General features: G+C 36.0%; 1 protein-coding gene across 3 annotated transcripts in view; it reads left to right on the top strand.

Moving 5' to 3' along the window:
* The window catches only part of ACSS3 (acyl-CoA synthetase short chain family member 3), a 151837-nt gene that overhangs the window by 134023 nt on the left and 4824 nt on the right, over positions 1 to 12990 (top strand). For all 3 annotated transcript variants that reach the window (XM_087449136.1, XM_087449135.1, XM_004417907.3), the window contains one exon: positions 2184 to 2306. In XM_087449136.1, coding sequence (XP_087305262.1) covers positions 2184 to 2306 — 123 coding nt within the window. The remainder of the gene's footprint in view (positions 1 to 2183; positions 2307 to 12990) is intronic.

The raw sequence follows: 12990 nt of genomic DNA, 5'->3' as shown, positions 1-12990 counted from the left end.
AAGAACTTTATTATACTTTTTTTACCATCTTAAGTACTTGTCTATAGTTCTTCCCTATTAAACTGAGCAGATTGCACCTAGAATCATAGATAACACAACAACTTTTTAGGGTTATCTGAACCAGTCTCCAGATCTCAGGAATAAGAATGCACAAACCACAATCGTGTAAGTCAGTCATTTTTATGTTTATTTTTATCAGTTTCTGGACATAGAAATTTCTCAGTTTCTCTTAGTAGATTTTCCTGGAATTTAATATTCCCTTGATGTCAGGAATTTTTTTGTTAAATTAGAACATTTTTTGTTTTTCTTTACATTATTTCCTCCATTGGATTCCTCTGCAGACTGAGAGCACCTGATCAGAATTGTACGCTGTCAAGATGACGCTTTAATCTCCTTGACTCCTGGTTATATGAGCAAAATTCATTTGGCTTTCCCAGAAGTTGTATTTTTCCATTCCCTTACTTATTTTTGACATTCTTTCCTGAATGTTCTCTGAGCTTTTTATTTTAAAATCCCATTTTAAAATACAGATACATGATAGGGCGGTGTTCTCAAAGCGCAACCTCCAGTGCCCTGGATAACAAACGTGTCTTCCTGTGTTCTGTTTTGTCATTTACCTGTTACCCTGTGCCGTGGTCATGTGTTTTGTGTTTATAACAGCACTTTACTGATGATGCATGTCAGGGTCCTACCGTCATCTTTGTGCTGTTTCACTTCTATTTCTTTCCCTGAGAGAAATACCTTGTCCTCCTTAAGCACTAAGTGAAAAAAGAATGAATGATCAGAATGTTATTTAAAAAAAAGCGAGTCTAAGTATTATCTTTATTACTTGTAGGTAAAGGACAGCTAACCTAATCAACTAGACAAATGACAAGAATTAAAATACCTTCCTTTAGAAAGAGATCTCAGAGTTAAACGACCTCAGTAGCCAAGATTAAACATGCCCCTGAGGGCCTGTGGCAGGAAGATTTGTCAGTATGGTTGACTCCAGGCAGCCTAGTCTATCTGCCTGATGGGCCACAGTTATGTCATCAGAGTACTGATATGACTAATTACAACCTGACAGTGGCAAATAATATGTGTGTGTGATTTTGACATGATCACTTGTAACATTGAAATCTTCAAAACCCCAGTTTATGGTTAATCCATATGGAATGACTCTATACTCTGCCTTGTTACCCTGACCTCCAGTTTTCTAACCTAAGGACTTAATCACGGCACTGAAGGGTTGAGTAACTTGCCCATAGCTTAGAAGTGATGGAGCTGACATTTGAACCCATATAGTCTGGATCCAGAGTCCATGCTCTTTAACTATACTCTAGGTTGTCTCTCTGATAGGAATTGCAGTAGTCATTGCAAAAAGAGCTGCCACTTATTGAGGGCTCATTATGTGCAGGGTCTGCCCTCTTCATATACACCATCTCATGGATGCTTCACAGAAGTCTTATAAGGGATAGTTCTTTATCCTATTTAACAGATGAGCATACTGAGTCTCAGAAAGAGTAAGAAACACAAATAGTGACTCACCTGGGATTTGTCCTAAAGCCTATGCTCATAAACATGGGTATCAAGATAACTCAGAAGCATTAGAGGAAGTAATATTTCTTTCTTTCTACTTCTTATTCTTCTTGATTTTTCATTCTATTGTGGCTTCTGGACCAGTGAAGATGCACTGCTACTTTGAGTTGATTAAAAATTAAATTTCATACTTAGAATTATATTTCGCTGAAGCTTGAGTACAATCCAAATCCATGTTAATAAACTAGTGCTCTATTTTGTGATTATTCATAGAGAGCTTTAAAGCTTCTAAAAATTAACATAATTAAAAAAGAAATCGATCAAAGAATGACTTTGCAATACCAAAGTATATGGGAAATATTGAGCGATTACTTCTCCATTAAAAAAAGAAATTGGGTTCATAAACTTTACAACTCTAAGTTCAAACACTTAACTTGAACATATATAAGAACACTTTAATTTATTCCTGGCTCTTAGAGGAGCAAAGAGATTCTAAGTAAGCTATTGAAACCAAAAGTAATTTAATTCCATAGTCTAGTTATGAAAAAAAGTCAAATGCATACAGGAAATCCATTGCTATCACATTTTTTATTATACCAAACTTAAAAATTATTGTATTACCTAACAATACCTGCTAATTAGACATTATTTATTCTTATTTTCAGGGATATTATGACACCATGGATGCTGGTTACATGGATGAAGAGGGCTATGTGTATGTTATGTCTCGAGTTGATGATGTGATAAATGTGGCAGGTCACAGGATTTCTGCAGGTGCCATTGAAGAGGTATTGATAAATTTTGGTCTTCTATTCCAGGTAGTAGGGACAGAGCTGAATGGAAATCAATATTGAGGTGAAGTCATTCTACCTGGAGAATTACCATACCCTTCCCCTTGCTTTGAAGGGCAGGCTAGGTTACTACAGTCTCTCTCTCACCTCACTTCTTCTCCTGTAAATCTTCATATTCTCCACATTTCCCCCATGGGCAGTAGTGAGGAATTTTAAACACATATATATATTTGTTATTATGGGAGAGCCTATATACATTTGCTTCTTGATACTTGTTACCTGATTGCCTCTAGCTTCTTGATTTTCTCCTGCTTGATAACCAGGTTTGCATATAGTCTTTAAGTAGTGTGAGATTTAAACATTTTATTCTACTCTTAAATCCTGAGGATTTTCTTTCAATGTAAGTTACACGAAGTCCCCAGAAGAGTTTTGAAACTGTTTGTAATTTTTTATGTTTACATAGAGAAAAATCCATTTTCTGTTGTACAGTACTATGAGTTTTTATACTTGTATAGATTCTTATAATCAACACCACAGATGGATACAGAAAAATATCATCACTGCCAAAGTATTCCCTCATAACATCACCTTTGTTTTCTGACCCTCCCCATCCCTCATCCCAGATAACCACTGATGTTCCTCCATTTCTATGTTTTTGCCTTCTCCAGAATGTCATATAAATGGAATAATACAGTAGGTAACCCTTTTGAGACTGTGTTATTTCATTTAGGAAGATACATTCAAGATCCATCCAAGTGTTGTGTGTATCAATAATTTGTTCTTTTATGTTGCTGTGTAGTATTCCATTGTTTGGATATACCAATCAGTTTATGTATCCATTCACTCATTAAAGGATATTTAGATTGTTTCTAGTTTGAGGCAAGTATAAATAATGCTATTATATACATTCAAGGATAGGTGTTTGTGCAAAAATTAGTTTTCATTTCTCTGGGATAGTGAAATGCACCTATAGTGCATTTGCTGAGTTATATGGTAAGTGTATGTTTAGGTTTGTAAGAAACTGTCAAACAGTTTTTCAGATTGGCTGTGCCCTTTTACATTCCCACCAGCAGTGTTTCAGGCTTCCTCTTTCTTCCCATACTCATCAGCACATGAAATTGTCATTATTCTTTATTTAAACCATTCTAATAGATGTGTAATGGTATCTCATTGTACTTTTAATTTGCTTTTTTTTGTAATGACTAATGGTGTTGGGCATCATTTCACATGCTTATTTGCCATCCATATATCTTCTTTGGTAAAATATCTGTTAAAATATTCTGCCCATTTTTTAAAAATAGGGTTGTTTTCTTATTGCTCAGTTTTGAGAATTCTTTAGATATTTTGCATACATGTCCTTTGTCTGATATGCAATTTGCAAATACTTTCTTCCAGTCTGTGGCTGATCTTTTTAATCTCTTAAAAGTGTCCTTAACAGAGCAGAAGTATTTTTCATATTGATGAAGTCTAATTCACCATTTTTTTTCTTTTACAGATCATGATTTTGATGTATCTAAGAACTCTTTCCTAACCCAAGGTCATAAATATTTTCTCCTTTGTTTTCACCTAAGGATCTTATAGTTTTATATTTTACATTTAGTTTATTGTTTTACATGTTATTTCAGTTCACATTTACATTTTGATTTTTTTTTTTTTTGGTATATGGTACAAGATGTAGGTTGAGGATTATTGTTTTTTTAACACGGATGCCAATTGTTCCAAGCATCAATTGTTACAAAGACTGCCCTTTTCCTTTGAATTGACTTTGCGCCCTTGTCAAAAATCAGCTGACAATATTTGAGTGGGTCTATTTCTAGAGTATGTCTTCTGTTTCATTGATCTATGTGTCTGTCTTTTCACCAATACTATTCTGTCTTGATACTGTAGCTTTATAGACTGTCTTAAAGCTGAGTAGTGTCCACATTTGCTATTCTTTTTCCAAATTGTTTTGGATGTTCTAGTTCTTTTACTTTTCCATATATATTTTAGAATGAACTTTTCTATAGTTACAATAAATCCTACATGGATTTTGATTGGGACTGTGTTAAATCTTTAGATGCATCTGGAAAACATTGATACCTGAACTATACTGAATCTTCCAATCCATGAATTTTGTATATCTCTTCATTTACTTAGGTCTTTTTTGATATGTTTCATTGACATTTTGCACTTTTTAGATACAGATTCTGAACAGATTTGTTAGATTTATAACTATTTAATTTTTTTAAAGCTATTGTAAATAAAATTTTTTTTTTAATTTTGGTTTTCAAATTTTTATTGCTAGTGAATAAAAATACTATTGACTTTTATAAACTGATAGTTTTTTTTTATAGATTCCTTGAGATTTCCTGCATAAACAATCATGTTGTCTGTGAATAGAGATAGTTTTATTGCTTTCTTTCCAATCTGAACATCTTTTATTTTTTTTTCTTGCTTTCTTGAACTGGCTAGAACTTCCATATGACATTGGATAAGAGTAGTGAGAGGAGACACCCTTGTCTCGTTCCTGATCTTGAAGTAAAAGCATTCAATATCTTACCGTTAAGAATGATGTTACCTGTAGGTATTTCTGTAGATGACCTTTTTCAAATGAGGGTGTTTCCTTCTGTTCCTAATTTGATGAGGTTTTTTTTTTTTTATCTTGAATGAAGGTTGAATTTCGTCAAATGCTTTTTCTGCCTCTGTTGGTACAGTTATGTGGCTTTTCTTTTTAAGGCTGCTAATATGGTGATTTTCAACTATTCAGCCTTGCATTGCTGGAATAAACTTCACTTGGTTGTAATGTATTATTGTTTTTATATATTGATTTTTAAAAATCTATGATAATTTCCCTTGTTCTGAAGTTAACTTTGTGTGGTAATCATATAGCTAATCCATCTTTTTTGAATAATGTTTGAATCATTTGTCTTTTTCCCTCCTTTCATTTTTAATCTCTCTGGATCATTATACTTCCTTTGGACTTCTTGTAGATAGCATATAGCTGAGTCTTGTTTTTTAATCCAGTCTGACAATCTCTATCTTTTAACTGGTGTTTTTAGACCATTTGCAATTAAATTAATTATTGATATATTTTTATTTTTGTCTACCAGTTTATAATTACTTTTCTTTTTGCCTTTTCTATTTTTAATTCCTCCCATATCCCCTTTTCTCCCTTCTTTTAAGTCATTTGGTTCTTTTTTTAAAGCTTGTGTTTCGTTGCTAAGAACTTCTGTGTTTCCATTCATTCTGAGAGTGCTCACCCATATTTCTTGGGCCATGGTTATTGTTGCATCTTTAATATTCACCATGTTAATTTTATCCTGAATGTGCAAATGAAGTCTTCTGGTCAAAGACAGATTTTTTTTTGTGTGTGAGGAGGATCGGCCCTGAGATAACATCTGCCAATCCCCTTCTTTTTGCTGAGGAAGACTGGCCCTGGGCTAATATCCATGCCCATCTTTCTCCACTTTATATGGGATGCCGGCACAGCACCGCTTGACAAGCGGTGCATCGGTGCGTGCTCGGGATCTGAACCTTGGGCTGCTGCAGCGGAGTGTGCACACTTAACCGCTACGCCACTGGGCCGGCCCCCAAAGACAGATGTTTTTAATCATAAGTGTGTCATAGGCCTCTTACCCCATGTTGTACTTCTGGGTGACCCAATGAAAGCCCGTGGGAAATCTTCCTGTGTAAGTAGCCACACACTCCATAGATGAGAGAAAAAGAAAATGATTTTTCTCTGCTTATAAGGAGGAAAGAGACAGCTATCTTCCACCCCTCCTCAGTGGGTCTCCTTGGAAACATAATGGCCTGAATCCATACTCCAACTTTTTGATGCCTAAATAAAATCTCTCCAGGAACCAGATAGCCCTGTGTGTCTCAACCCTTATAACCTCCCCAGCACCTTGCAAGTTTAACCTAGGGATCTAATCTGGGCTGTAATTGTTTGGCTCTCCCAGAGAAATTAGAAAAGTTTTATTATCCAGTCAGATCAGAACAATTAACTAGACAAATAGCTATAGATTGAATTCTCATGATATTTGAAGATTCTCAGGAGGCTAGAGCTTTTTACATGAGCAATGAGAAATCCAGGAGAGTTTTATTCCCCCAAAGTTATAATAGCTGCATTGAAATCTGTGTCTGATAATTCTAACGTTTGGATCCTCTTGGGTTTGGCATCTATTTATTGTCTTTTTTCTTAAGAGATGATTAGATTTTCCTGATTCTTTTTATGTCTAGTGATTTTTTTTTAACAACAAGGATTTACTCTACACAATTCTTACTTCATTACACCAAATAAGCACATTTAACATAGAACCATAATCACAGAATGTAGTCAGGGGCTTATGAAGTTGTACCAGTTGCGTTTTTACTTAACTCTTACACTCTTTCTTTTAAAATTATTTTTAATTTTTTTATGTCCAATAATTTTAGATTTTATCCTGGATATTTTGAATATTACATTATGAGATTCTGGATCCTGTTTAAACATCTGGATTTGTGGTCTTGTGATTATTTACTTTAGCAAGTGATCAACCAGTTAAGATCAGACCACGTGTCCTCACCCACTTTCTGTGGACTGCGATTCTAACGTCAAGTTTTCAAAGCCGTTGCAGTGCTGTTCTGGTCCATCTTACTGTGTCTCTCCCAGAGACCAATCTAAAATTCGAGTTTAGTGTTCAGAATCTTCTCTGTTCTGATTCTGGTTGGATTCATGCATACACAACTTCGGGGTAGGCACAGGACTTCATACACAGATTCAAAGTATCCCTTTCTGCAGCTCCTTCCTCTCCACAATCTGCTCTTCACTTTTTGACTCCCAAGACTCTCCCTTAGTCTTCTTCTGGGTAGGAAGTCAGGGCTTTACCCTCCCCACACTCTTACCAGGGTTCAGTCCTGCAAAGTCTACTTTCACAGTGTCCCTGGGGAGAGGAATTGACTCTTGTCTCTCTGCTAGCACTCACCTGGTACAGGGCGGGCAAGTCAAGAGGGGTCCACTCTCAGGGACTGGATGGTTGCTGGTGGGGAAAGTAAATGGCACTGAATCTTTCTAGGCAATGTTGGTGTAGAGTGGGGAAGTCCCGCAGGCTCCATCCCACAGGATCTGCTGCTCAGTGGTAGTGGAGAAGGGAAGGGGCACAGCTCTTTCGCTGACATTTACTTGGTGTAGGGTGTGGAGAGTCAACAAGATCTCTAACAGCTCTGTGGGGATGAGGAGGGGCACTGCTTTGTTGCTTTGTTGGTGTTCATTTGGAGTAGGGAGGATAAAATCCAAATGATTCTGTTTCCCAGCTCTCTGCTCCTTTCCCTGAACCTCTGGCTAGACACAGCCGTCATTTCTTTGGGCTTTTTCTCTCTGCACTCATTCCATGTTTTGGGCCATTCTAGCACCCAGGTCAGAATATATAGGAGGCAAAACAAACAAACAAACAAACCATAACAACAACAAACCCTCCAAACAGACAAACAAAAAACAATGGACTACAATCGGGTCGTCTCTCAAGTTCTGATAGCTCTGATAGAGTCTTCTGATCTGTATTTTAGGCCCGAGTTTTTCATTGCGATTAATGGAAGTGATAAGGTAGAATGTATTTATTCCATCTTTTCCAGAACCAAACCCAGAATAGTCTTTAAATGGAGTGGGGCAAACTGCAGTTTAAATGAAAGAAAATGTTTAAAGTAGTATGACTGATAATGCTGTGGGATCAGAGTACGCAGAATCAAAGTGTAGTTCCCCTTCCTCTGATTAAAAGATGGTCGCTTTCTCTAAAAGTTGTACTTATCTTCAGTCCAAACTTAATAGCTTAACACTTCTTGTCATGTTGGCTATTTTTTTTTAGTGACAATCCATGTGATATTATTGAGTAAAAGGAAAGAATTTTATATAATATTTTGGAACATGTGACCTTTTGTGCTATTATAATATTATCTTGTTTGTAACCGACTGAATTTTGTGATAAGCTGAAATTGAAATTCATGCTTCATGTATTTTGGTGTGTCTGCAAAAGCTGGTTCTGGTTGTGTGAACTTTTAATTTCTTGCTTGTAGGAAATTACCTCCAGTATTCACCTGCATTTCTGGCAGATAGCTAATCAAAATATGGAGATTATATATGCACAACTCTTATTATCAGTCAAAATTCTTAGTTCTCTCTTTTATTTTTAGGATGAAAAGAGAAGTACCAACTTATTTAATTATATATTGTGCTTTAATGTGTTACTACTGGCATCTTTCTCACTATATGAAAAAGCAGAGTGAGGCAGGCAGAAGATAGGTAGCTAAAATGGCAAAATTGAAAATAATGTGCTAGAATCAGTGGCATCTAACAGGAATTTTATCACTGGGTCTCGGAGTATTTACAGCACATAACAGGACTCCTCTCAGTCTTCAAGCCTTCTTGAAGTGAAAGTCTCCTTTTATGTGAATTACATGATTAACTCTTTATTATATATTTATGTCTAATAATGAAACTAATATCTCAGTTCATATCAGGTTTGTTGTCTTTATATTGGAATCTATTAGAGAGTTGCGAACTAACCTTCTTTACTGGCTTTTTCCCAGCTCCTAGCAAAACTGCTTAATAAATTGGTAATTAATATGTATGTGAAATGTTTATACTGATGATGTAACTGGCTTTTATTAAAGTGCCCAAACCTTCCTTTACATTTAAGTGCTTTTGCAGGATTCTCAGCAGTGAATGCTGGTTTCCATTTTGACTTTTTGAAATAGGACTTGAGGGTCTTAATCTACTGGAAGTCTCATATGTAGAAATTAAAAATAGACTGACTGTTGTTTTCATATATAGTGAAAATATCTGTGCCTTTCCAGTTTTTCAAAGTAAAATTTGACAAGTGTATTACCTTACATAAGACTAAATCAAAAAGAAATTTATTGAAATTACTACATCAAAAACATTTCAGGAAACTCTATGTTCTTTTCTGTTCTCCTCATAAGAAAATAGAGTCCTAGAATAGCTTTTAGTAAATTTAAGAGGACCTTATTTTTGCCGATCCCAACACATGTGAGGGCCTTCTGTAATCATTAAGTAACAATCATATCTATTTGAACAGTTGATTAATCTTTGAATGCCTAGCATCTAGCTAGACACCTGGGACACTTTGGTGGAAGTTCAAGGTGTTCTTAAGAAAAGTGGGTCTGAAATCTGCTAGTTTAGGTATTGTGAACCAAAATTACTGGGAATCAATGTGTTCCTTCTTGCTCAGTTCTCTCTCACTGCTGTGGGTAGGGCTTTTCATGCAAAAACATCTCCAGGGAACAATTTGGGCTCCTTGATTTTATTCTTTCACTTGTACCTTAAGTTTCAGTTTGTTAATCCTACCAATGTCCTTGGGAACTTGGAAATTGGATGTTAAAATATTGCATTTAAAGCCTAGGGCGGTGTTCACATATAATTTGCCCTTTTGAAGGTTGTTCTGACCAAAGTGTCATTGTTTATTTTCCAAGTTAGCTGTTTTGTTTGCTATTTTAGGAATAATTTCTTCAAGATTGAATATATTTCCATAAAGTGCGTATTCAACAAAGATGTTATGCAATTTCGATTCTACCTAGCATTAAATGACTACTGGATTTATATAGTTGTAAAATTGCTGAATACTTTCCTGAGTACTGATATGAATATTGATGAAGATGTGGAATATGTCTGACAGTTTCCTAGATGACTCCAATGTCAGAGGAAATGAAAAAACATTCCTCTTCTTCCCACTGCGAGACACTCTCCCACCGCAGAGTGGCTCCTTGCTTGATTTCAACTAATTTTCCTAAAATTAAAATACTTAAAAACATAATTGAGAAGCCTGTGTAATTTATCCCACTAAAGCCATGAAACCTTTTAAATCCATTAAAATTTACACAAAAATGGCAGTACCCCAGTAAAAGTGAATGACAGGCATTTACCAGGCCTATCATCATAACATTTATGTACTCACTTTTGGTGACAATTACCTTTTAAGTTGTATCACTTTTTTGGGTACTTAAATGCCAGTTAAGCTCAGATGCATCATGGATTTTATATGGAGAGAATATATGAATGTGCCTTTTAGATTTTTTTCCCTCACGGGACATTCGGTTGGCTACTGTCCCTCAAATGTTGCCAAGACATATTTTGATGCTTGCCTTTTTAATGATTCAGTTGTTCAACTCATTATTTGGCATGCAAATATTGTTTGTGGGGCCAACATAGAAAGCTGCCTCCCTTCCTTTATGACATGTTTTTAACACTGATAGATGAATATAATATTTTATACATGATAATAATGAACCTGATTTATAGGTGACACAGATTTCTGGAAAATGATTATGTTTCTCACAGATTTTTTTTTTAAGATTTTATTTATTTATTTATTTTTTCCCCCAAAGCCCCAGTAGATAGTTGTATGTCATAGCTGCACATCCTTCTAGTTGCTGTATGTGGGACACGGCCTCAGCATGGCCGGAGAAGCAGTGCGTCGGTGCGCGCCCGGGATCCGAACCCCGGGCCGCCAGCAGCGGAGCTTGCGCACTCAACCGCTAAGCCACGGGGCCGGCCCTCTCACAGATTTTTAAGAATTTATCCACAGTTGGCAAAAATGGGAAACTCTGATATTCTAGGCATGTGTGTTATGCATTACTTCTGATTTTAAAATACTCCCTGCCCTTATAGAAAACCAGTCAACATTTTCCCATCCACTTCTAAAAACACCAAGACTGAGGATGGAAGCATGGTGAAATTAAATTAACAAGGTGAAAAAATGAAAAACTAGAAGTTTTGATGTTCATTTTAGTTAAAATTATAGTCATACTGGTCAGGTAACAAAATACTTGGATGACATTTATTTCTTTTTCTTACAGTGGTTTGAACAGATACCTTGACATTTTCAAAACTCAGGTATAGAGGCTTATGGCACCAGTGAACAGTTTAATAAATGTTTTTTTGACAATTAAAAATCTAGGTAGCCAGGTAAAAGTGTTTTTCTCTACTCGTTACAGGAATACTAACTTGGAATTAAAGGATTGAGCCTACTAAGTCTATATTCTATCTGCTATAGACAAAGTATTCTCTTCCATGAATGGTGACTGACTGTACTACCAGAACAAATCTCTGGCAGTAAAATTTGTCTCTACTCTCAACATATAGACCTAAAAAGTAAATAAGACCTTAAAACATGAGAAAGCTGTTGGAAGCATTTTGAGAGGTCAAATTGAAGCAGTGGGAGAAGATGGTGTTGTATGGTCTGTATAGTATGTGTTTTGCAGAAACTTTTTAGTCAGGCCCAAATAATGGAAAGAGAGTATGGTCATCTTTACCTCAGCAATGAAGCTAACAAAACGTATTGTACAAAAATCATTTATTTAACACATACTATCCTCAGCACTGTAGGAGTCAAAAACCAAGTGGATGGCAACCCTTACAACTGAGTACTTCAAAGTGGATGCTAACAATAGGATATGGTAGAAATGTTGATTTATATGTTTAATTAGGAGCAGTGTGAAGTAGTACACTGGGTTTATACCAAACATAGCAGTTCATTGAGTCTTCTAGGAGTTTAGAGAAGGGAAAGCTCATTTTCAACTTGGCTTCATTAAAGAAAAAAAAATTCTTCATGGAAAGTTTGAGACTTGAATGTGGCATGTCCCAGATTCTGTTGGTTTTTCTCCTACCTCTCTGGCTATGCCTTTTTAGTTTGTCAGCTTTTCCTTTTTCATATGGCCATTAGATGTTGGAGTTCCTTAAGGCTTTCACCTTTTCTCCTCACTACTTTCTTGCTAAATAATTTCATTCATGTCCGTAACTTTCATTACCATTTATACATTAATGACATTCAAATATGCATCTCCAGATTAAGACTCTCCTCAGATCCGACTGCCTCGACTTGGATGTCTGAAATGTACTTCAATGGAATTTCTCCAAGACTTAATATAGATTCTTTCCTCCCAAGCGTAGCCTTCACTACCTTTTTCTGGCTTAGAAAATGGCAGCACTGTCTAACCAACTGCTCAATCCAAAAACCAGAGAATCATCCCAACCCTCTGCCTTCTTCTCGCTCCATATCCAATTTATCATCAAATTTTGTCCATTTTTCCTCTAAAGAAACTCTAGCATCTTTATACGGACCACCATAACCTTAGTCTACTATAGTAGCCTCTCAGGTGGTTTCCCTGCATAAACTGTGATGCCCACCTTCAACAATCCTCTATTTATTCTTCACAATGAAACCAAAGTAAGTTTGTGTTTTTCAAAATCCACTCTAAAGTGAAAGAAGTCAATGTGAAAAGGCTACATACTGTAGGATTCCAACTATATGACATTCTGGAAAAGGACTTTGGAGACAGTAAAAGGCTTTTATCACTGGTTGCCAGGGCTTGGCAGGAAGTGAGGGATGAATAGCAAAGCAAAGCACAGAACATTTTTAGGGCAGTGAAACTATGCTCTAAAATACTATAATTGTGGATACATGTCATAAAACCAATAGCATGTACAACACCAAAAGTGAACTCTAATGTAAACTGTGGACTAGGGTAATAATGATGTGTCCACGTTCGTTCATCGATTGTAATAAATATACCACTGTGCAGAGGGATTTTGATAATAGGGAGGCTGTGTGTATATGGGGGCAGGAGGAATACGGGAACTCTTTCTGCTCAATTTTGCTGTGAATCTAAACCTCTTCTAAAAAATATTAAAAAATGCGTTCTGATCTTGCAT

This window comes from Ceratotherium simum, chromosome 25 (assembly GCF_057802395.1).
Source record: "Ceratotherium simum simum isolate JZ-2026a chromosome 25, ASM5780239v1, whole genome shotgun sequence".
NCBI lineage: Eukaryota > Metazoa > Chordata > Mammalia > Perissodactyla > Rhinocerotidae > Ceratotherium > Ceratotherium simum.
The sequence above is the reverse complement of the archived record's forward strand: the minus strand, read 5'-3'. Positions and strand labels throughout refer to the sequence as shown.